The sequence below is a fragment of the Leucopleurus acutus genome (genome assembly GCF_964270905.1).
Source record: "Leucopleurus acutus genome assembly, chromosome: 2".
NCBI classification, from domain to species: Eukaryota; Metazoa; Chordata; class Mammalia; order Artiodactyla; family Delphinidae; genus Leucopleurus; species Leucopleurus acutus.
This window is the reverse complement of record NC_139143.1, coordinates 63593399-63619661: the sequence shown is the minus strand read 5'-3', so window position 1 is coordinate 63619661 and position 26263 is coordinate 63593399. Positions and strand designations below refer to the sequence as shown.

At 38.0% G+C, this 26263-nt stretch overlaps 1 protein-coding gene and 1 pseudogene across 2 annotated transcripts; both read left to right on the top strand.

Annotated features, from left to right (window-relative positions):
- The first annotated feature begins 31 nt into the window (after nt 1-31).
- On the top strand, nt 32-24688 carry DARS2 (aspartyl-tRNA synthetase 2, mitochondrial). The gene is made up of 17 exons (XM_082833093.1): nt 32-709; nt 1368-1467; nt 2605-2671; nt 4812-4913; nt 5310-5405; nt 6800-6923; nt 7514-7560; nt 8228-8334; nt 9137-9206; nt 10095-10274; nt 11725-11832; nt 13319-13381; nt 14255-14407; nt 16746-16964; nt 17168-17278; nt 19517-19592; nt 20892-24688. Exons 1-17 carry the CDS (start codon nt 589-591, stop codon nt 21104-21106), a joined length of 1959 nt encoding a protein of 652 aa, XP_082689219.1. The 5' UTR covers nt 32-588; the 3' UTR covers nt 21107-24688.
- On the top strand, nt 21223-25298 carry LOC309973966 (ADP-ribosylation factor-like protein 5A; annotated as a pseudogene). The gene is made up of 2 exons: nt 21223-21241; nt 24673-25298. The product of its transcript is annotated as an ADP-ribosylation factor-like protein 5A (transcript).
- Nucleotides 25299-26263: the final 965 nt, after the last annotated feature.

The window sequence follows — 26263 nt, the reverse complement described above, 5'->3', positions numbered from 1 at the left end:
GTGGGTAAAGGACAGCTTGGCTCCCAGCGGCGATCTGTGTGTGGTTTCGGGCCCTAGAAACATTTTGGATTTGCTTTCATTCCTCCTTCTGAAGACCCAAGGTCGGCCACCAGGTTTGGGAGATTTGAAACGCGGGGCTGATTTTCCTCCCTGTTTTCCGGTTCTGCCCGCGGGAACCTTCGAGGAAGCGTGGAAGGATGGGAAGGGCGTGCGCCTGCTGACCGGCCCCGTGTTGCCTCTGCGTGGCCGCGGTGTCCCGCCTTGGCTTCTCTATGGAATCGTACGCTTGTCACTTCAGGCCGAAGCTTTGTTTGTTAATAGAAGTGAAACGGATGCGTTGAGAGGGGACAAAGATTTTAAAAGGCCCTTCCCCTACCCAACTTCCCCAAAGGCCCCAAAGACTGCAGATTTATCTAGTTTGCCGACACGAGCCTCTTGAATGTTCAGCGGACAAGGGCTTAAATATAAGAGAGTGGGAACTCCTAACATTTTAAGGGATTTGTGTGTATTTCCAAAACTGACTTTTGACCGCCATCCAACACCTGCTGCGTGAGATTCCTGAGCGTCTCGCCATCCTGCGGCTCTAACATGTTCTGTTGGTTAAGTCGGCTGTACAGGGGTTTATCCAGACCCACTAGAAGGACCACACAGCTGATCTGGGGTTCTTTCTCCCGAAGTCTGGTACTGAGTTCACAGAGGAGAATTCCAGGTGAATGTAGTGAAGAGGTTTGTCCTCTGAACAGCCCAGCCCTTCCTCCTTTTCTCTGCAGCAAGAGTGCTTATTCCATTTTTCCCCTAGTCTCGACTGGATAGCTTTATGTGTAGAAGCACATCATTCACCCTCTTCATTTCTTATAATGTAGTTTTCTCCCTGGAATTTAAAAAGAGCAGAAAAGTAACCACATGAATAGGCTATTCATTAAGCTCATGCTGTGAATAAGAAGCCTAAAAAATTCTTTCATACTTGAGAATACTTTAAATAGAGTTTTCAAATGTACAAGTGACTATTTCACTCTAGATTCATACTACAACCAGTTACTGCACCGTCAGATTTATGAAATTCCCAAGATCCTATTTCATTTGGGGAAGAAATGTGCACTATTAAGAACAGTGCGTTTTAGGTTAATGCAGATGCTGGGTGATCAAAAATATTTATATTCTTAACACAAGGCAAAAATTTACATTAAGACAGTTTTTCACATGGCTTTTGACACATTTGCAGGTAAATTTAATAGTGATTGATTACATTCTTCAACTTTATAAATTTCATCCATTGACATGAAAAAAGATGGTATGATTTGAGAGTCTATCTTCAAACAATGTGCAAATGATATATTTTTAATCTTACTTTTTTTCGTTTCTTTAAGAACTCAGTAGTTTTGTTGCCCGGACCAACACGTGTGGAGAGTTGCGTTCTTCTCACTTAGGCCAAGAAGTCACCTTGTGTGGATGGATTCAGTACCGAAGGTAGATAGAGGCAGGTGTTTTACGTATGCATGATGGTGGTTTTCCTAAGGCAATTTTAAACTATTAATTTTTAACCAGTCAGAAGAATAAAAGTTTTGCAATTCCTGTAGGAGTCTCAGAAGTCATTGAATTTTCAGTTTTATTTTTGTTTTGAAAGACTCAAATAGTGTCACTCTCAGTAAGTACCAGTAACATCTGTTGAACGGTATAATAAGTGTGATCCACCAAGGGACAGAAATGTCCCTAGGTTTACTAAGATTGAAGAGTGCCTAGGACCAGTAATTGGGTAAGCTGGTAAGCTTCCATAGCATAAAAAAGCATAGTTTTTGCTAAATTTAGGTAGAGAAAAAGTCTAAAAACATGAACAATGATTCCTTAATGTTAGAGGACATATTATTGTTGTTGTTCATCTCTATATTCCAGAACATACCTTAATGGAACATTAATTCACAATGAAGAGATCCAAAATACATAGATTGAGTGATTTTCCTAAAGAATATGTCCCAGATGGGTGGATATTTGACCCATACATTTGGTGAATTTTATCTCCTGAAGGAAAATCTGAGGAGGCTTTCTGTACCTCTTCTTGGTACTAAGAACTGTATGAGAAATGTTGGTTGAATGCTAAAATATTGGGATTTGGGGGACCTTTTGATGGCTTATAGAGGTATTAAGTTAGTACTGGACCTCTTTTAGAAAATTTTAGATTACATCTTATTTTTAGGAAAATAAGAGATTTTATATTGCCGTATTTTAAAAAATGACCAATCAGATGTCTCTAATATGCTAAAATATTACCTTTGGATTTTAATATATGGAAAGTTTCCAATTTTAATTCAAATTTCTTATAAAGACTTAAGCCAATAAAATTTTTTAAGTTTTAAAATCTGCCTTTTCATTAATAAGCCATCTGGATAGCATTAGTAAGCTGTACATATAGCTACTAAAAGTTGAAATTGTAAACGAAAAAGTTTTTTCATTAATAAGCTACAAGATAATTACACAAATATAACTATGAATGCATATTATTACAAAAAAGCAACATGTGAAATTGCATGGGTTTTTTATTTGTTTTGCCTGCTTAAATTTTGGTCTCAAAGATTTTATCCTAATATGTTCACTTTCTTCATTAATCAGGCAAAACATCTTCCTGGTCCTAAGAGATTTCCATGGGCTTGTTCAAGTTATCATTCCTCAGGATGAGGTAATAGAAGTTTCCTCCTGTTATCTCCAAGCCTCTTTGATGCTGTGGTTAGAATAAATGAAGCATGTTGGATAAGTATGTTTGAGGTTTCAAATTAAGAAGTTTATTGTTATGGGCTTCCCTGGTGGCGCAGTGGTTGAGAGTCTGCCTGCCAATGCAGGGGACACGGGTTTGTGCCCCGATCCGGGAAGATCCCACATGCCGTGGAGAGGCTGGGCCTGTGAGCCATGGCTGCTGAGCCTGCGCGTCCGAAGCCTGTGCTCCGCAACGGGAGAGGCCACAACGGTGAGAGGCCCTCGTATCGCAGGAAAAAAAAAAAAAAAAAAAGTTTATTGTTAATGAAAATTAAAACTACCATAAGCCACATTAAGACAAATGACAAACTGCGAAAAACTATGTGCAATTCATGTCACAGACAAAGGGCTAATTTCTCTAATATCTAAAAGGCTACAACAAATCAATTAAAATTTTTAAAAAAAATACCAGTGCAGAATATGAACATAAAATTTATAGAAAGAAATATAAATGGCTATTTTTCTATATGTCTGTAGACATATGAAAATATGCTCAACTTCACTCATAAGCAGAGAAATACGAATTAAAGCTACACAGAATTGTTATTTTTTATGCACTGGATTGAGAACACACTGTGTTTGGGGAAACAAGTGCTCATACATTCCTGGAGGGAGTATAACTTGGCACTAGCTCTATGGATGGCAATTTGGCAATATCAAAATTATAAATGCATATATCCTCTGAACCATTCATTCCACTTGTAGTCAATGATCTTAAAGCTATCTTACACGTAGACTTACATAGATGCAAAATGACACAAATACAAGGTTATTCACTGCTGAAATATTTTTAATCGAAAGAACAATCTAGGGCTTCTCCAGTTGCGCAGTAGTTGAGAATCTGCCTGCCAATGCAGGGGACACGGATTCGATCCCTGGTCCAGGAAGATCCCACATGCTGCGGAGCAACTAAGCTCGTGTGCCACAACTACTGAGCCTGTGCTCTAGAGCCCATGAGCCACAACTACTGAGAGCCCGTGTGCCGCAACTACTGAAGCCCGCACACCTGGAGCCCGTACTCCACAATGAGAGAAGCCACTGCAATGAGAAGCCCGTGCATTGCAACGAAGAGTAGCCCCCGCTCGCTGCAACTAGAGAAAGCCCGCATGCAGCAGCAAAGACCCAACACAGCCAAAAATAAATAAATAATTTTTTAAAAAAAGAAAGAACAATCTAGATGTTCCCCAATAAGAGACTGGTGTAAAAAATAATGTACATCCTTACAGCTATGGAAAAGACTGAAGAAGCTTATTATGTACTAATATGGGAAAAAATCCAAGGTATATTGTTAGATATAAAAACAGGATACAGAAGAGCATGTAGAGTGATATTATCTGTACTAAAAAGGGCATGTGTATGTGTGTGTATGTTATGAACTGTCCCTGGAAGGACACATAACATTGGGTATCTCTGGGGAGGCGAATTAAGGAGCTGGAGAGAGACTTTTCACTGTAGATCTGTTTATACCCTTTGAATTTGAGCCATGTGAAGGTACTACCTGCTCAAAAAATAATTACCATTAAATTCAGATAAAATAAAGTACTCTCATCATGAACGTCACTGGTTTCTATTTTGGTAATATTTACAAATGTTTGTACACCTGAGAAAAATAAGATTTACTCTGCTTTTAATGTTTGAAGTAAGTAAAGAGCCATGGGTTATCTTTCAGGGATCAGGATGCAGAGATGAGCATAGCTAACCCAGGAGAACTCCTTCACTTTGGACTCCATTATTGCTCTTGGATTTAACTGCCCCTAAGGCTAATCCTGGAGACAGTTGCCTTTAAAGTATGTGGGAATTGTTTGCATTAATCATTCTTCTCCTTATTTTCCTTTAAGGGAAAAAAATTTTAATTCTTAACTAATAGTTTTACTTGCTGTATTATACGGAGTCAAAATGGGGATGCAGTTTACCAAATTCTTTAATAAAGTCATTAAGAGAAGCCCCAGTATTTATTGCAATTAAGCTATGAGTATTAACATTTTTCTAAGCCATAATCTACAGTTGCTGCAGAGTCCTTTAAGTTCATTTATTTGTTGGAACTATTTTCCCCTCTTATTCTGTAGTCGGCTGCTTCTGTGAAGAAGATTTTATGTGAAGCCCCCATGGAATCTGTGGTGCAAGTGTCTGGCACAGTAATTTCTCGACCTCCAGGACAAGAGAATCCAGTTAGTAATTTAGAAACTGTCTATTTAAATTTTACCTGTGTACATGTGCCCTGTCTGTCAACACACTCAGGCAACAGCGACTGAGTATCTATTAGATATCCAGCACTAAAGCTCTGCAGGTTCTACAAATGAACCTACAGATTTTAAAATCTTCACTGCAAACGTAAACACCTATGTAAATATTCATGTTAAGACATTTGGTAATGAGCTCATCAACCACAGATATACATAAGAATGTCAAAGTCGTACACAGACATTTATGTTTTAGACTATACACTATAAGCACCCCGTGTTTTACATATGTAAATAAATGCTTGTGTTTTATAAATATTCATTGTGTACATGTCCTGATGAGTGATTTTTAAAATAGGTCTTTTCTCTCTTTCTCTCTTTAAGAAAATGCCAACAGGTGAGATTGAAATCAAAGTTAAAACAGCTAAACTTCTGAATTCCTGCAAGAAGCTGCCCTTTGAAATTAAGGACTTTGTGAAGGTGCCATCCTCTGTTACTAATAAGAGTATCTAGAAAATGTTGATAACCAGTAAAGTGTTTTCAGAGTTTTTTAAAGAAAAAGTTTAACTTCTACAAAATTAAGCGTGTTATAGCTATATCATGAATTATTCTGTTAGTTTTACAATTTCCTGGTGAACTGTTCTTAAATATCAACAGTTCTTTAAGCTGTTGCAGCTCCTGAACACCTAGAATGTTTTTTCAGACAGCTGGAAACAAGGTTGTCTTTAAGACTTAGGTGTTATTTTGTTCCATTTTGTTGCTATGGTTTTACATTTTGAGAGGAAATTTATGTTTACCTTAGAAATGACCACATGGCGTAGGAGATCCTGCATATATTAAGTTTAAGCCTCTAACAGTGATAAAAATGTTTATAAGGCATATAAATATGAGTACTGTAATTTAGGATGTTCTTTGAGGAAGCTAGACAACACTGGATATGTAAGCCCAGCTAATTTTCAGCTTTGTCACAACTGTCTACAGTTGTAGACTTATATATACCTAATTTATAAACTAATCTATAAAGGATTTTTTTAATTGCATGGCCACTTAGTCTTACAGTTGAGTTCCCAGTACTTAATATTTTAATTAGAAAAAGCAGTATAATTACAGAGTTGACCTTGTTGTGGGGAAAAAAAGGAAATATGCAGTTTTCCACCAGCTCTAAGCTTTTAGAAAGAGAAATGACAGGTATTTCTTCTATTTCTATTTCTAGTATCAAAGAAATAAACTATTCCAGGGGAAAAGGTTGTCAGCACAGGAGGGATGCAGAAAATTCCAGCCTTGAAAATAAGCAGACCTTATCACTGTGTTCCTACTAGTACAGCTGTAGAGATTCGTCTGCTGTTCGCTTGCATTTCTTAAACTTGTCGTCCCATCCAGGTCATAAAGTCGTGGCTGTTTTTGGCCCTGGTATATATTTTCTAATGATCTTTGAAATCTTTACATTTTTTTTTTTCAGGATTAAACTCCAGTCTTAGAAATGAATGGGTAGGGAGTTCCCTGGTGGCCTAGTGGCCTAGTGGTTAGGATTCCAGGCTTTCATAGCCATGGCCTGGGTTCAATCCCTGGCCGGGGAACTGAGACCCCGCAAGCCACGTGGTCAAAAAGAAAAAAGGCAGAAAAAAAAGAATGAATAAATGTTTAGTAAGGTAGGCAAATTTCAGTCAATGAAGTGTGGTTCACTGAAAAATGTAAAATCTATGCTAGTAACAAGCCTAGAAGTCATAGGAATTAAGGGTGGTGGTGTGTGTGCACAAATGGTGGAAGCTAAAGATAGAGCTAAAGTTCTTAAAAATTCACAATCTGTATCTAAAGTTAATATCTTTTTAATATTTGAAAAATATTTAAACATAAAAATCTTTAAATTTGTTTAGAAAACAGAGGCTCTTCGTTTGCGGTATCGCTACTTAGATTTGCGTGGTGTCCAAATGCAGTATAACCTGCGACTGAGGTCCCAGATGGTCATGAAAATGCGGGAATATCTCTGTAATCTACATGGTAAGGGAAGAAACAGTAATTTCCATGTGTTTTATCCTAGAACATAATTTAGTAACATAAAACATAATTTAGTTCCCTACTGGGTCATAAATACAGCCTTTTAAAGGTGATAGTGCCTGTTAATGTTGTCTAAGTATTTACCATCACTGTTGAAGGTGGACCAGCCCTTTGGTTGTTATCTGTAAGTTTTCTTAATTCTTTATCATGCTTGTACATCATTTGTTGGGAGCTCAAAAATGTCATGTGAATGAAACTAGACTCTTCAGTCAGTCCTGGGTTTTTTTCTACTATATTTGTGTTATTTTTGCTACACTAGCAGCACACAAGGAAAACCATAACAGTTCAGTACACAGAATCTATCAAACAGAATTATTTCATTACAAAATTGCCAGCTTTATGAACAGAATAGGATTTTATGAAAATCTTCAGCCTCCCTCTTGGGTTTGTAGAAACCAGAATCAATATGCTTCATAGCTTATTTCAGTCAAAATTCCTAATTAAAGGGTAGCCTCAGATTTGTTGGACTGTATTGTAGACATCATATTTGGTAAATTCCCATCTATTAAATTCTGATATTTCTCTCTTTTTAGGGTTTGTGGATATAGAAACACCAACATTATTTAAAAGGACTCCAGGGGTATGTATATTCCTTAAATCAGCCTACTAATAATGTCCTGTTAGTTATGAAACTGGACCACTTTGCTTTTATATTCCCTTAGTTCTATTTCTTTTATTTATTTTACTGCCTTAGGATGTTCACACTAACTAGGTATTTTAAGAGTTGAGCAAATTATATGGGTCAGTACTTTTAGTCAGGATCCTTTAATCCTACATCATTTTCTTTCCACTGAGGTTTATAGCTACAAATCAATAATGAATTGATTCATTAAAAATAAATCCATTGAAAAAATAAATAAATAAAAATAAATCCATTGTTCATTAAGAACTGACATTTTCAAACACTGATATTTATACAGTCTCTGGACTTATAAAATTATAGTTTAAATTTAGAAAAGCAGTTAGGAATTACTTGAATAGGAATTGACGCACAAAATCCTTTTTAGCTAGTAACAGAATTGGGCATTCATTTCAACAAGCATACATTTAATACTTGCTGTATACAAATATTTAAAGCCTACTATGTGCAAGCCTTTTGGGGACTAAAGGATGAGCAAGAAATGATCTGTCATTGTGGGAACCTTGCTCTTTAGTTGATTTCATTGATGAACTGAAGTATTGACTTCTACCAGTTCTTGAATTTGCTTTTTAATAATATCTCTGCTCTCCCTCTCTCTCATTCAAAGGGTGCAAAAGAGTTTGTAATACCATCCAGGGAACCTGGAAAGTTTTATTCTCTCCCTCAGAGTCCTCAGCAGTTTAAGCAGCTTCTGATGGTTGGTGGTTTAGACAGGTGAGCTTTCTTTATGATAGTACTGGTCAGAAAAGGAAAAGAGGGGGAAGAAAGGGGAAAAGGAAACACAAAATTGTCTAATCTCTTAAAAGAAGGTTTGAAAATGTATGAGAGTTTGGAAAATACTTGTAAAATACCCTAAAAATGTGTAGTCATTATGTAAAGATTTATTGGGTGACCATCGTGTACAAAGCTCTATGCTAGTAGATGGGGTAGGGGGTTAAAAACAAAAAAGAATAGGTTTTGCTCTCAAGGAGCTAATGAATCTAGTAAGACAAAATAGGATATTAAAATCAACTGTGATGTAAACCAAAAATAAGTATGTTGAGCGTTGCAAATTAGTTGTATTAAGAAGTTTGAAATTATATTGTTTTGGGAAATATCATTAAAAACTTTGGGAACTAGGCCTTCTGGGACAGAGCTGCATTTCAGCAGATGAAGATGAGAGTTGGAATGGCATAGCACAGGAAAGCTCAAGTGTATTCATGGAGCAGTGAGTATTTCAGTTTGGCTGAAGCAAAAGAGTGTGTATAAAGAAGCATGGACTGCCTTGCATGTCAGTCTAATATATGAATATCCAAAGGTGCCATTGTATATTTGTAAAACAATATATTGAGCAGTTAAATTCTCATGGGTCAACTATGTATCTGATTAGATTAGAGCATCATAAAGAATTTTTAAATTTCTTATGCCCTTTTAGTATCATTATTATTTTGTACCCTGCATTGCCAGGAACTTTTGGGGGAAAGTGTGTGTGTGTTTCTAGAATCCTGACTCAATTAACACTATTTTCCATTTGTAGATATTTTCAGGTTGCCCGATGTTATCGAGATGAAGGATCAAGACCAGACAGACAGCCCGAATTTACTCAGGTACTAAGTTATATTCACTCATCTCTTACTGATTCAGCCTTGCTACAGCCAAGAATGTCAAAACCAGGATAGAAATTATATATATTTCTCATTACATTTTATCTATCAGATATTTAATTAAACTAACCTACAGTTGAGGCATTAGTTATTTAATTTTTGATCCATTTATAAAGAATATGGTCATAAACTAAGGAATGACAGATTCCTACAGTGTTTTAATGGTCATGATATGACAAAGTTCTTTAAAAAAATCTCTTGTGGGCTTCCCTGGTGGCGCAGTTGAGAGTCCGCCTGCTGATGCAGGGGACACGGGTTTGTGCCCCGGTCCGGGAAGATCCCACATGCCGCGGAGCGGCTGGGCCCGTGAGCCATGGCCGCTGAACCTGCGCGTCCAGAGCCTGTGCTCCGCAACGGGAGAGGCCACAGCAGTGAGAGGCCCGCGTACCGCAAAAAAAAAAAAAAATCTCTTGTGCACTAAAACAGACAATTCTGTATGTTGATATTTAATCTGTTTATCTGGTCAGCGTCATCAAAGCTATTATGATTTAGTTTCTGTATGATATCATATTAATTAGTATGGCACAGAAATCAGTAATCAGTACAAAAACCATAAGATTTGGAGTTGGACAGACCTAAGATCAAATGTAATATAACTGTACATAATCAGGCAAGTCACTTAGCCTCTCTGAGCCTTAAGCCATGAGATAGTTGTGGGAACTAACAGTTTGATGTATGTAAAGCATTAGATGTACAGTAATATTTAACCTGCTTCCCCATGTATTAACAGAATCCAATGGTAATTTGAAACAAGAGAAATATATAAATATGTATGTATATACTAATATTGTGGCTCTTCAAATTAGTTTCCATATGTTGTTTTGGTTTCAGATTGACATAGAGATGTCCTTTGTAGAACAGACTGGCATCCAGAGTCTAATTGAGGGTTTGCTCCAGTATTCATGGCCCAGTGACAGAGATCCTGTGGTGGTTCCTTTTCCTTCTATGACTTTTGCTGAGGCGTTGGCCAGCTATGGAACTGATAAACCTGACACTCGCTTTGGGATGAAGGTACTTTTCTTCACTTTTCCAAGACTCTGCCCCCGAATAGTCCTATAGTCTTTTAAACTACTTGGATGTTTTCAACCAGTCACACACACTGTTATATCATATTTTTTGTTGTTACCTTAGCTTGTTACTTTTGTTGTTACCCAGCTACAGCAGGAGAGAATAATAGCATGTTAGCATTACAGTACCTTTTCTCTATCTACTGTGTTCCAAGATTCATTTCCAAGAGCAAGGTTCTTGCTATAACGTTTTTATTACTGACAAGTTATTAGTTACATGGATATGAATGGTAACTTGAAAGGAGAAAAAAAAAAAAAAAAACCTGTTCTTTCCTCTTGAATTTTTCTTAAGCTAAAATGGCACTTGGAAGGCAAATGATTAAGAGTTATTTATTCTTTTTCCCTGGTCTATAAAGAGCTCAAACATATGGAAACGTTTATTCACATTGTTAAGATCTACACATATTTAACTAAGGGTACAGTAGAACTTACACAGAGCAGTTTTCCTTAGCAGGCGTCTTATTATTTGCTCTTAGACAGCAACAGCCCTTCATCACTGTAATGCTGGTGACATTTCTATATCTCAGTTCTCAGTGCAGATTCCTTAGAAACTGAGTTCTGCTTGGTCCACAAATAGGCAGTGCTCAATTCTCAGAATGAAAAAAACAGCACACAAAAAAGCCTATTTACAGCAGCCAGCTTGACTACTCCATGTTTCTTCTCTTGTAATATGAAATGGTGGTTCTTAAGTCAGACTACTTAAGTTAAATTCTGGCTCTGCCACTTACTAGCTGTGTTTTCTTGGGCAAGTCATTTCTTTCTCTGTGCCTTGGTTTTCTCATCTATTAAATGGGGATAATAAGAGGGCCTACCTCATACTCTTGTTGTGCAGATGAAATGAATTATTACTAATGAATAATTAGTACATTAACACTTGTCATGGTGCCCAGCCCATGGTAAACACTCTATGAATGTGCTCTATAAACATTAACAAGATCTACTTTCCTCTTTAAAATATTGTTTGTAAAAGGTTTTGAGGGACTTCCCTGGTGGCGCGGTGGTTGGGAATCCACCTGCCAATGCAGGGGACACGGGTTCGATCCCTGGTCTGGGAATATCCCACATGACGCGGAGCAACTAAGCCTGTGCACCACAGCTGAGCCTGCACTCAAGAGCCCGCGAGCCACAACTACTGAGCCAGTGCTCTAGAGCCCGCGAGCCACAAGAGAAGCCACCGCAATGAGAAGCCCATGCACCACAATGAAGAGTAGCCCCTGCTCGCCACAACTAGAGAAAGCCCGCGTGCAGCGACGAAGAGCCAAATGCAGCTAAAAATAAATAAATAAATTTTTTTTAAAAAGGTTTTGAAAAAGTAAAAAAAATAAAAATAAAAAAGGTTTTGAGATAAACATTACTTCACGTTTAATTACCTTTTCCTGTTATCCACTTTCCAGATTGTAGATATCAGTGATATGTTCAGAAACACAGAGGTTGGATTTCTTCAAGATGCGCTTAGTAAACCCCAAGGAACCATCAAAGCCATATGTATCCCTGAAGGAGAAGTAAGTGGAGCACAATTCTATATTTTCTTTAAAATGTATATTTGGGAAGTAAATATGTTCAAAATTGGTACATTTAAACTTTAGAAAGAAAAATTCTCTTTAAATAAAAATGCATTTTTCATATAAAGTCTAATAGTGTCTCTAAAACTATAAGTAGAAAATGATAAAACTTTATGAATATGAGTTTACACTTTCGAGATCTAGAGCTTTTATTTTTCCTTTTAAATAATGCTGTAAAGTTCTCCTGTACTTCATTTGGGTTTATTTCCACCAGTGATGAGTATAAAATAGTATTCCTATTCTGTCTCCAGCCTCAGTTTGTCCAACAGCTCCCAGCCCCATATCAGCTCCAGCATAGCCCTTGCATGTTGGTTCTTGGTCTTCTGACGCTCTGGGGTCTATTGCATTAATAATGGGAAGAGAAAGGAGGTGGAGCTATGAAAAGCAAAAGGAAGGGAAATGAGGGTAGGAGACAGAAAGAATGGTTGGGTTGGGTTGGGTAAGCATGGACTCTTAAGTAATGGGGCATGTCTATTTTCTGTAGTTAGTAAACCTGCTTTGAAAATAATTTAAGAAGAGTTCTAAAAGTATTTTGAATAAGATTACTGTTTTGAAAGGCGATTCAGTTGGATACATAGCATATTAGTATATTTAAAATGGGGAGAAGAATTCAGTCTCATTACTTTTTTTTTCACTTCATATGTTCAGTGGAAAGTAATTTGGTGTCTGTATTCTAGTCCAGACATATTGAATGTGTTTGGGTAAGCTCGGTATAACATATATTGCTTGTTATTATTATTTACCCCAATTGGAGTATGTCCAATTCTTTCCCAAGTAGATTATAAGGACTGCAGGGTCATGAACCATGTTTTCACCTTTTTTATATCTCCCATAGCTAATTAAGTGCTCCATGAATATTAGTGATGATGATAGCCATAGTGTCTCACTTAGAAACACATTTGAGATAATTTAGGAAAGTAAGATATAAAGAATTTTAAGAGACTTGAAATAATCAAATTCTGAATCCTCTTATTGATTTTACTGATCCTTCACAATTCAGTTGCAAAGATTCATTTTGAACATATTATAGATACACAGTCTTCTGTGGAATACATTCACAGCTATTTCCAATAAGACCTGCATAATTAGAAAAAAAAAATACACCCTGTAACAAGCCTTAAAATTTTGTCATTTGAGGGCTTCCCTGGTGGCGCAGTGGTTGAGAGTCTGCCTGCCGATGCAGGGGACACGGGTTCGTGCCCCGGTCCGGGAAGATCCCACATGCCGCGGAGCGGCTAGACCCGTGAGCCATGGCCGCTGAGCCTGCACGGGCTGGAGCCTGTGCTCCGCAATGGGAGAGGTCACAACAGTGAAAGGCCCGCGTACCGCAAAAAAAAAAAAAAAAATACTTGTTTCCCATATCATTTCATAAACATGTTTGTGAAGCTAAGTGTCATACTGATGAGTTTACTTTTTCTTTCATCAGAAATACTTAAAAAGGAAAGACATTGAGTCCATTAGAAAATTTGCAGCTGACCATTTTAATCAGGTAAGGAGCAGGGGTTTTCCTTTCTTTTAGGGATTCTATACTTTTAACTGTTAATTGCTTGAGCTCTTATGCTATCATTAGTTTTGAGGGGCTTGTTATTTCAGATCATTCTACTTTTCTTCTTTTTATTTTTAAAGTTAATCTTTCCCCTGGGTATAACTCCAAAACTTAAACTTAGTTGAATTCACCATTAATCAGAATGTGAAAGTCCAACCATAGCCTTTTAAAATAAACACTGGTACTTTAATGCAGTTGGGAAAATTAAATAGAGCCCCATGTGCCCAAGGTTTAAATGAAAGCATGGCAGGTATGAAAGAAAGACAGTACTCATTGTTCTTCCCATACCCTTTTTAGAATTATGAGTATACCTTTCCTTTGACAGATACACTTTGTGTTCTTGGCTTGGTGAACAGTAGCACCAAAATATGGAGGAGGAGCAGGGAATGGGCATTCTTACACTGTCACTGGAAGTATAAATTACCTCAGCCATTTTGGAATCACTAACTTTAAAAATAGTCATATTTTCATTTCCTTCCTGTGCTGAAGCTGCTCCATTGTTCTCTAGGCCAGAGCTTCCTGCATCTTGCTTCTTTGGTCATTCCTATTCCACTCGCCTGCAACCTGCCAAAAATTTTCAGAAATCACTTTGCTCTGATATCCCTTCTCACCCTTCATTCCTTTTTTTTTTTTTTTTCATTTTGGTGAGATTAATTTTTAGATTCCTTTAGTATCATTTTGAAGGGCTTTAGGGAGGGAATAGAGATAATCTCATGTACGTTCATTTTCTTTTGGAAACCAGAAATCTTTGTACTCCAGGAAAAATAAATCAACCCTGCTTTTTGAAAAATGTATAAGTCTTTTTCTTTGTCACAGGAAGTCTTACCTATATCCTTGAAAACCAATAGCAACTGGAATTCTCCAGTTGCTAAGTTCATAATGGAGGAGCAAGGCTTGGGACTAATCAGACTGTTGGAAACCCAAGAGGAGGATGTGGTCCTGCTAACTGCCGGAGAGCATAAGAAAGCAGTAAGCAACATTACCTCCTGGCATCTGTGCTGTTGATGCTGAATGATGCCTCTCTTCTCCTGTGTGTATAGTACATATTTGAAATTGACTGTTAATTTCATAAATTGGAGCTGCTCTGCATGAGTTTTTATGTCTTTTGGCACTGTAATAAAATGCACTGTATAAAAACTAGAGTTTTTTTCATCAGCTAACAGCCTACATTGGCATTGCTCACAGCGATTAGATCTGGCTCTAGGAAAGCCACTTAGGTAGAGAGCTATTGGTATTCATTGTACAACTGTGAAAAAATATTTTCATTTTTGAAGTTTTACAGATTAAGAAAAGTTGGTTGTCCCAAACTTTTGTACATAATGCATTCCTGAAAATGTGGAGGGACAGGTCAGACTGCTGGAGGGCTACTGGGCTGGCAGACACCCCTGGCCCTACTTGGTTGAGGCAGTACCCTTCTTCCTCAGGAGCAGCAGCTGGGAGGTGGTGCAGGCTGCCATGCACTGGCTAAATCACCATTCTTCAGGAGACGTACGGAACAATGGATTTAACTTTAGAGATCATTATAAAATATACAAAGTGTGGTATAAAACTCAAACATGAATATTGAAAATATACTGTAAAGATCAAACATGATAAAAATTCATCCTTGGGAATTCCCTGGCAGTCCAGTAGTTAGGACTCGGCACTTTCACTGCCGGGGCCCGGGTTCAGTTCCTGGTTGGGGAACTAAGATCCCGCAAGCCATGGGGCACAGCCAAAAATAAATAAATAAATAAATATTCATCCTTACACTACAGTATAATATGATATCCTTATAGTGTCTGATTAGTACTTTATCAAGTTCATTCTTCTAATTTATATTTGCACTGTGCCTAGTTATCATTATATCTTCCAAAGGAAAAGTTTCAGAGTTCGGCTACAAAGCTAAATACAATCCACTGTCCGTACCTTTCCCTGCAGTAGTAGAGTGAGGAAAACTATGTAATTACAACTTTTCTTGATATTACACCCTTCTTTTTTTTTTTTGGCCACACCACGCAGCTTGTGGGATTTTAATTCCCCAACCAGGGATTGAACCTGGGCCCTCGGAAGTGAAGCATGGAGTCCTAACCACTGGACTACCAGGGAATTCCCTACAGTCTTTTTTTTTTAATTAATTCATTTATCAACATTAGTTTTTAATACCAGCCATGAGGCAGTACTGTTAAATTTGCTGGGGGATGCACCAGTTAATTACAAATTTTATTATCAATGCATTTCTTAAAAAAGAATTTGGGATTTTGTATTAAAAATCCTGCTGCAAATTCATTTGGCTATTAAACTTTCCCCTGGCATGAACTAAAACTGCTCCTGTTCTCTTCCCAGAAAGGCATCACTCTAATTTCTATTGGGACTTCCTTGAGAGAATGCTAGAAAGCAGATTTACGAGGAATAACATTAGCATTCTGAAGATGTCACAGTGAAGGTGCCCTTTGTGGATATCTAAGTGTCAGATAGAATAGGCTACAGAGTGACACCCTGTGCATGTCTGCAGGCATGTCTCCTGTTCTGACTAATTGCCCTTTCTCAGGGATGCCCTGCCTGTCATCATTAGCACTTACCACAGCACTCTCTGTTTGCCCACAACTGTTGCAAGTACTTGGTGTATATTAACTAACTTAATCCTCATGCCAACCCTATTGAGAGAAGTATTGATACTGTTACCATTTTAAAAGATAAGAAAACTGAGGCACAGAGGTTGAGAATTTGTTCACACTCACACAGCTAGGAGGTAGAGGAGAGGAGCCAGGTTTCTAACCCACAAAGTCCAGGTCCAGAAGTTACCTTCTTAATGTAACCTCTAATCCATACTGTCTGTCTAATAACAGCCTACATTATTGAACATTAAGTGTGTTCCAGGCTCTCATCAGTTCCTCACCACAACCCTTCAGGAACAGTAAGGAAATAATAATCATAATAGCTGGTTCGTATTAGAGAGCTTATCTGACTTGATCTTCACAACAGTCTTTGGAGTAGATATTTCTATCTCCATTTTACTATGGAAAAAGGTGCAGAGAAGTTAGTAGCCAAAGTGAGATACAGACCCAGGTTAATCAAGCTCTGATAACCTGTGTTCTCAGTCACTGTGTTGGCAGATACTCACCAAGTCGGCTGAGTCTGACGGTTCTCAACCATGTCGCAGTCAGATCATCCTCAGATCTTTCTCTCCTGAGAGGCTAAGAGCATCTCATCTGTAAATTGGCTAATCCTTTCTCAGAGAAAGGCCTGGCTTTAGAATCCATGTTGTGTCATTTTCTGCCTACTCTGTCATAGCAGTTAGCTCAACGTTCGTATCTTCTGTTTGCAGTGCTCTTTGTTGGGAAAATTACGACTGGAGTGTGCTGACCTTCTAGAAGCAAGAGGAGTGGCGCTTCGTGACCCAGCTCTGTTCTCTTTCCTTTGGGTTGTGGATTTCCCCCTCTTCTTTCCCAAGGAGGAAAATCCCGAAGAGCTGGAGACAGCCCATCACCCATTTACTGCTCCCCACCCCAGTGACATCCACCATCTTTACACTGAGCCCCAAAAGGTAACATATCTATACTTCCAAGTTAAAAGGAAATATGGAAACAAGGCAAAGAACTTCAGGTTTCATAGTCTGACCCAGTTATAGAAGCCCCAGAAGAAATTGCTGGGTTTAAGCCATTGTCTCTAAGTAGCTACAGGGTCTTCAACGTACAGAACAGAAAACCAGAGATTTTCTCTAACATAGAGGCTCTTTGAATCTTCTAGGTCCGTAGCCAACACTATGACTTGGTTTTAAATGGCAGTGAGATAGGAGGTGGTTCTATCCGAATTCATGATGCAGAGCTACAGCATTACATCCTGGCAACGGTACTAAAGGTAACATCATCTTCTAACTTGGCCTTTGTAAAAAACTGTAATATTTGTCTGTTTTGTTAAAATTTGTTATGAATGGAGGATTCACTAGATATAGAATAGTATCCGCTTATTTCTCTACCTTTAGTGTCAGATTTTGAAAAATAAATAATAATATGTATTTTTTAGTGACTACTATATGCCAGGCACTAGGTACCTTATACACGTGGACACATTTAATCCTCACAGTTACCTTTTTTTTTTTAATTTATTTTTGGCTGCACTGGGTCTTTGTTGCTGCGCATGGGCTTTCTCTAGTTGTGGTGATCGGGGGCTACTTTTCGCTGCAGTGCACGGACTTCTCATTGCGGTGGCTTCTCTTGTTGCAGAGCACGGGCTCTAGGCACGTGGGCTTCAGTAGTTGTGGCTCGTGGGCTCTAGAGCACAGGCTCAGTAGTTGTGGTTCGCAAGCTCTAGACGCAGGCTCAGTAGTTGTGGCACATGGGCTTAGTTGCTCCATGGCATGTGGGATCTTCCCAGACCAGGGCTCAAACCCATGTCCCCTGCATTGGCAGGTGGATTCTTAATGACTGCGCCACCAGGGAAGTCCCTCACAGTTACTTTTTAAATTAAGACCTTTATTCTACTCATTTTAAAGATAAGAGACTGAGGCAGATGAATTAATTTGCCCAAAGTCACACAGCACAGAAGCTGAGCCAGGATTCGAATCCAGGCAGGTTGGTTCTTGAACCCAAGCTCCTAAACTCCTAACCACTGCACTGCTCAAAAAAGGATGCAGTCTGAAATGACTGAAAATATTGATAATGCTAGAGAAAGAGAGAAAGGTTTGAAAGGATTTTATGTCACTTAGTATTTGAGGTGGGGGTAGATTTTAATGACAGAGAGTGGGTTAATCAGAATTTTCAAAAGAAGAGTCTCTATAGATGCAAGCCTAAGAATCTGCAGTTTGTTGATGACTCTTTAGGAGGCTAGGATAGATTTTAGGAAGGCAAATGTCCAAGAGTCTGATCCTAAAAGATCATTTTGTGGGATTAACTAACAGGGGTGAGGTGGGATAGAGGAACTTTATTTCTTTTTCTTTTTTTCTAAATTTATTTATTTATTTATTTTTGGCTGCGTTGGGTCTTCGTTGCTGTGCACGGGCTTCTCATTGCCATGGCTTCTCTTGTTGTGAAGCACGACTCTAGGCGCGCAGGCTTCAGTAGTTGTGGCTTACGGGCTCAGTAGACGTGGCTCATGGGCTCAGTATTTGTGACTCGCGGGCTCTAGAGTGCAGGCTCAGTAGTTGTGGCGCACGGGCTTAGTTGCTCTGCGGCATGTGGGATCTTCCCGGACCAGGGCTCAAACCCGTGTCCCCTGCATTGGCAGGTGGATTCTTAACCACTGCGCCACCAGGTAAGTCCCAGGAACTTTATTTCTAAGAATAGGATTGGAGAACTCTACACCAAATTCCCCCTTTAGCTTTAAAAACATTGCAAACTCCCTTGACTTTTCTCCTCTTAAACCAAAGCCCCTGGTGTTTCCCAGCCTATTTTTTTCATTCCTTTCAAGCTTCTCAAAATGTCAGTGAGAATACATTGCTTCCACTTCTTCCCTACCCACCAGTGTTTCTCAGCCCTTCTGCACATTAGAACAGAATCACCTGGAAAGCATTAAAAACAAACAAAAAATACACTCACTGCTCCTTACCAGACCAATTAAATAAAAAGCTCTAGATGTGAAGCTTGGGCATTTGTTTCTTAAAAGCTTGCCACTTGATTGTGATCTGTAGACTGGTTAGGGAACCATTTCAGACACATTTTCAACATTTCTACAGGCATTGCCTCACAAAAGTAACTTGCACGGTCACCAAATCCAGCGGTCTGTTGTTGGCCCACCCGCCATCCTACCTTCTGGCAGCATCAGCATTGTTGCCCTTCTAATAACGTTCTCTCCTCTTGGTCCCTCTGACAGATCCTGTTCTTTCTTTCATCCTACCTTTCTGAGGCCACATCTCCAAGTCCTTAATTGGTCTTACCCTATCTGCATTACCAGCATAATAATAGCTGCATTTACTGAGCCCCAGGCATTTCCCTGCATGTTGTAGTATCAGTGACTTGTCATATTCTCTTGCTAAACTGTAAACCTCTTAAGGTACTTTTTTAAGTCAACTTTTATTTTCCCTTTAGCAACTAATTGTATTGTGTGGCACCTAGTGGACCTTCAGTGTGTATTTAAATTGAATTATCTTTTGAATTTCAGGAAGACGTGAAATTGCTCTCCCATCTGCTCCAGGCTTTAGATTATGGGGCGCCCCCTCATGGAGGAATTGCCATAGGTAAACAATCTGTCCTTTTACAAGCTAAATTTAATTCTGTATTTAATTCTGTAGCTCTAAGTGTCAAATTTGGACGCTCAGCTTATGGGGAAAGGGTGAGGTTAGGGGGAGTGGAGGAGTAAAGAGGGTAGGGGGTGAGCCCAAGGGTTCTAAAGAATTTAATTTGGTGTTTTTCATTTTGATGATTTTTTTTTTTTTGGCCACACCACGTGGCTTGTAGGATCTTAGTTCCCCAACCAGGGATTGAACCCGGGCCCTCAGCAGTGAAAGCACCGAGTCCTAACCACTGGACCACCAGGGAATTCCCTGATGATATACTTTAAAAATATATTTAACCATTAATAAAGATAAAACTTAACTGATAATTTGCATTTGAAAGATTTTTTAATAGAATGAAACTACAGTCTTAAGTCAACATTGCTCAAATCCCTGGAGGCTCACAGACAAATTCATAAGAGTGTGAAAAGTACTGCTCCACAGTATTCAGCTTGTGCTAAAGTAGGAATATGCCAGTGCCTTTTTTTTTAATTAACTTTTATTGGAGTATAGTTGCTTTACAATGTTGTGTTTATTTCTGCTATACAGCAAAGTGAATCAGCTATGTATATACATATATCTCCTCTTTTTTTGGATTTCCTTTCTATTTAGATTACCACAGAGCATTGAGTAGAGTTCCCTGTGCTGTACAGTAGGTTCTTATGTGGAAACTAGAAAAATGATACAGATGAACTTAGTTGCAAGGCAGAAATACAGACACAGACGTAGAGAACAAACGTATGGATACCAAGCGGGGAAGGGGAGGGTGGGATGAATTGGGAGACTGGGATTGACATATATACACTACTATGTATAAAATAGATAACTAATGAGAGCCAGTGCCTTTCTGATGGCCTTGGTTGCTCACACTGCTTGTTTTATCAAACAAGGAAGAATGTGAGAAGTTCTAGGTAGCTTACCTAGATTGTAGGCTCTCAACAATAGGGACTTCCTTCTGTGTTTTTGGAGTCCCCTGCACAGCACCTAATTTTGTTCAACCTTCAGTAAGCCCTTGCTCAGGACTCATTAATTGTTGTGACTATTAATCCCAGTAGCATGTGAATATTAGTCCTGAGCACTTTTCTGGAATGAGATAAAAGAAACCTCTCATACAAACAAAAGTTCTCTAAAAAGGCAGGGAACTATGCTTAGCTGCAACTTATTAAAGGTTCTTACTTAAAAGTTTTCTACAACCTTTATAGAAGAATTAAGTCACCCCCAACCTTAGGTTACATTCTCATCTATTAACTTTGTATTTTACAGGGTTAGACAGACTGATGTGCCTTGTCACTGGAGCGCCAAGCATCAGAGATGTCATAGCCTTCCCCAAATCTTTCCAGGGGCATGACCTTATGAGCAATGCCCCAGATTCTATCCCGCCTGAGGAACTGAAGCCCTATCATATCCAGGTCTCCTGGCCAACAGACTCAGAAACAAAAAAGAGTTCATTGAATCATCCATGCCATCCAGAAAGTTGAGCTTTTGAGTTTTGTCCTCTTTGCTTCCCCAAGGCTAAAATCAGATCTGGAGTTCAGCCACAGATCTGACTTCAAGTTTTTAAATGGAAGGAATCCAGGCAACATTCTTCACCTCAATGAAGAAACAGACAAAAGGTATCCAATTTTAACGAGAGCATGCATTATTAGGATTATTTTATTTGGGACTTTTTTCAAGTTTCTTTTTACTTGGAGAGGTGTGAAACATGGCTTTTTGACAGAGTAACATAATGGCATAGTGTTTTCTAATCATGTTTTTCATACCCCGATAGTAGATTGTTCTCTTAGGACAGAGGTAATCAAACCATATGTGAAATGTGGGAAGATTCTTGCCCCTTTAGACTGGTCCGTTGATGGAGGGGTCAGTTCAACCAGCCTCATCAAGAGAATCCTATAAAGGAAGCTGGATAATGACATTTCAGCTATCAACATAATATAGTAAGAAGCAACATGATATATAAAGTAAAAAAATCACTGAAATAAAAGTCACAAGATCTTAATCAGTGCTTTACCTTGCAAGTTGTATAAACCTCTCTTAGCGTCCCTTCCTGCATGTGTGAAATGTAAACAGTACTTGCCCTGGCTCCCTCACTGGCCTCTTCTTGCCAGAATCCTAGGAGATAATATATGTGGAAGATAGTGTGAGTAAAAATGCTTTGAAAAACTTTAAAGCATTACTTAAATGTAAGATGATGATATTATCCATCTGTAAACAGTATACAGATATATCTATGTATTTTATAGTTTAAGGTTAAACAAAACTGACATCTGTGGTAAAAGGAAAACAGTAATTTCATTAATCAGTATTCTGCTTATATTTCTATTTTTTAAAATAATCATTAATCCCTGAATAACACTTTCCCTCAATTATAAGTAACTGAAAATATTAATTGACCTTAAACCAACCTCAAATGTAGAAAAGTGAACACTGAAACTCATTGTGATTTTCTTATACGTTCTGTTGACACAAATAAAGGCTTATAATTAATTAGTAATTATAAAATGGGAATAAGGCCTTGATTAATGACATTGTTCTTTTCTACTTTATCTTCACTTTTGCCTTGACATTCTTTTGATTTACAATTTACACCAAATATCAGTCTTATATTCCAGCCTATTTTTCTCAGTGCTGTAAGCAGTTTGATACTACAATCTTTCTGTTTGAAAATAAAATCAGCTTTGCTTCCAGGTCTAATTTGTTATGCTCAATAGGCTGTGAAGAGTGTGACCTTCACTGATGCCATTAAATGGAGCTTTTCCCAAAAGTTTGTCCTTTAACCCAGTCTCTCCCCATTTGTGGATGTACTCTGGAGCCAGAAAATTCTTGCTGGCAGAGTTCTTATGGTGAGAAAGGCATCCAACTCTGCCTACCCTTTCTCAGTAGAAGGAATTTCTAGAGATGCCCTTTATTAGGTAAGAAAATGCAACTTTACATTCATTTACCCCACATCTGCATTACCTAGTTTCTAAATATAATAAATTTACTATTAACTGTTTAGAACCTAATTCTGACCAAAATATTGTCTTTCTATCCTGGAAATGAGAGTTACAGAAGATACCCAAAATCCAGAGACTATTTTCTAGGCTACAGACACCAAAGGCCCCAAGTCCCCAGATGTCATACAATCTCGTGTTGGCATCACAGAGACCTAGTCACTTTGGGCATCACTCAGCTTTTCTTCAGTCCTGCCTGTCAGGAAAAAGAAAAGCTTATTCTGAAATCCAGGGAAATGTCACTATTTTTTTTTTTTTTTTTTTTTTTTGGCCACACCACGCAGCTTGCGGGATCTTAGTTCCCTGACCAGGGATTGAACCCAGGCCCTCAGAAGTAAAAGCGTGGAGTCCTAACCACTGGACTGCCAGGGAATTCCCATTAATTAAATATTTTCTCAAAAATAAAGAACCTAGTTACTGATAAAGTTGGAAACAACACAACCAGAGTTTTGGAACACACAAACTAATTGTAAACTGTAAGCCAGGTTTCAGTTCCAAGTCCAATCTCCCCAGCCTCCTAGGGAATTTAGATTTATTCTATGTTGCAAGTTTTAAAAACAAAGTAAGCAACTGCCAGCTACAATATCGATAGTTATTACTGGCTTCAAGAGAGCTTTGTCCTATGAGCAATTTCTCCTTGTTGGGAAGAGATGTGTTAGATGATGAGTGTGACGTTTTATGCTCGTGGGCTTTGGCTTTTATGTCATTTTATGCTCATGGGCTTTGGCGGAATAAAACAATGCATCTATACAGCTGCACTGTCTTTTCCCAGAGTTCCCCTCTCTGAAGAACCAGAACTGTGACACTGATCACATTCCTTGCTGCTGATTTTTTGTTAAGCCTAACTCATCCTAAAGAGGCTGCCTTAAGGATACTTTTTTCTTGTTTCATGGAAAGTGAGTTATTTCATGACATGAGAAATAACCAGTACACAATAAAAATATTAGATGGGATACCTGTATAATAATTGCATATGTAAGACATACATTAAGTGCACTTCTAAGTCAGTCTTCTGTGTTTAAGACGGTGGACTTAGTAGAAAGAACTTGAGTTGGACATAACTGGATTTAATTCCTGGCTTTAACACTCTCTAGTTATGCAACCTTGGCCCAGTCATTTACCTCTTTAGGCTTCTGTATCTTTACCTAGAATAGCAGTTCTCAAACATTTTGGTCTCAGGACTACTTACACTCTAAAAATTATTGAGGATCCCAAAGAGTTCTATATAGCTCTTTTATTGTAGCAGGAATTAAGATTTAAGATTAAGATTTAACCCATTACATGCTAGCAAAAATAGTACATTTTTATTTTTAAATTAATTATTTTCCCAAACAAAAATTAGTGAGAAGAGTGACATTGTTTCTGCAGATCTTTTTGATTTCTGGTTTAACAAAAGATACTGGATTCTCATATCTGATTCTGCATTCCATCTGTTGTGATATGTTGTTTTGGTTGAAATAGCTGAAGAAAATTTGGTCTCACATAAATATGAAGTTAGAAGAGTGAGGAGTATTTTAATAGCCTTCTCTGAAAATTATGGATATTCTTCTTTGATACTACACCAAAACTTGACAGGTTTCTTAAAGGTTAGTTGCAATGTGTAATCTGCAATCATATTGGTAAATTTTTCTAAAATCCATTGGTCTGTCTTATATTTTGAATACAACTGTGTTATGCATGGTTTTGTAACACTGCACATTGATCATTTGAAAAATATTGGATCACTGAATTATGCAGATCGTCCAGGTGTTGACAAATTTCATTAAACAATATCTAAAAAATCACATTGATTAACATCATGACTGATCTCATCCTAAGTCTTTAAGTATGGAGGTGTAAGTGCACAGTGACAGATACAAGCTTTCCAAAATTGTAATTTTCATTTGAAAGCTTGAATTTTATCTTTGACAACTAATACCATCAGATTTTTTCCCAAACTCATTTGTTTTTTGAGAAAATATCTGCCAGTATCTGTGGCCTGGGCTTTGGTCTCTCTCCAGTTCCAAGGAAGAGGCTGAGGCTCTGGCGCATCTCTGCCTTCTCTTCTGCCTGAGTGGGAGAGGCCAGGTGGCCCTGGTGGCTGGAGGGGGCCTGCTGCCTAAGAACGTGTATTCTCTTCACCAGGGTAGGGAGACTGTTCAACCACCAGGAGCACATACTTATCATTGTTGGACTGCATAATGCAGAGAGAACTACTATCCTTTACCAGTTTTCTGTGAATGAAGTTGTACATGCATCCCTTACAATAGGAGGCAATGTAGAAGAAATAGTGATTAATAATACACATTTCATAATGTGGGATACTGGTGGCCAAGAGTCTCTTCGTTCTTCCTGGAACACTTCTTACACTAACAGAGTTTGTAATAACTGTTGTGGACAGTACAGACAGAGAAAGGATTGCTGTAACTGAGGAACTCTATAAAATGTTAGCCCATGAAGACCTAAGGAAAGCTGCATTGCTGATTTTTGCTAATGAACAAGATGTTAAAGAATGCATGGCTATAGTAGAAATCTCCCAGTTTTTGAAAATAATTTCTGATATATATTAAAGATCATTTGTGGCATATACAGGTATTCTGTGCTCTTACTGACCAGGGATTATGCCAAGGACTTGAATGGATGACATCATGATTTAAGATTAGATGATCTCTACTGCTCTCTTCTCGTAGCTTTTGTGTAATTGAAAACTGCAAAAATTAATAGTTTAGATATATTTACAATGAACCGATTTAAACTTTTTCTATAAGAAGAAAAATTAAGACTTCTTTGAAAACAAAGATGAAGTCTCACCTTCCAATCTGCTTTCTCATTAGTTCCTTCCAAAGCAAGGTTTTAAAGCTGTGATGGACATTTTTCTCATAATGAATCTCTCAGGACATTGTATAAGCTGTGTTAAGTACAAAGGGAGAGGGGGAGAGGAAGACACTTTTAACTTTGAGTCTTATTATCAGTATAATCCTCCCCAGTTGAATGTTCTCTTCTTTTCCCACTAAGTCAAAATGCAGATCACAGATATGCGGTTTCCAATATTTTAAAATGTAATGTTACTTATGAAAAGTATTTTGCATAAGGTTGTGTATGTATTGTGTGTATACAGCAAGTTCAAGTTAATGACTTTATGTTCTAAAGAAAAGTGAATAACACAAAAATTAATAATATCCTTACTTATGAGATGAGTACTGGCATTGATGTTAGAGACATTTTACAAGTATCCTTTGTATTCTCTGTATTGTACTAACCAACCCCAAACCATTGAGCTGCCCTTTAAAGAAAAAAAGGAAAAAGCTTGACATTTTGTACCTAATTTTTTGGTTGATCAAATCACATACATAGAAACATGTAATCCAAATGAGTGGATTATCTATCAAAGTCTTGGCTTAGTACAAATAGGCAGAATTACACATTGAGCAATTATCACATTCTTCCCTTTGTTGGACCTTATGCCATGTAAGTTACTGAGTACAGGCACATCTTTTATTGCACTTAGCTTTTTTTTTTATTGTGCTTTACAGATAATGCATTTTTTGTTTTATGGCAACCCCGAGTCTAGCAAGTCTATCCACTCCACTTTTCCAATAGCATTTACTCACTTCATGTCTCAGTGTCACATTTTGGTAATTCTTGCAATATTTAAAGCTTTTTCAT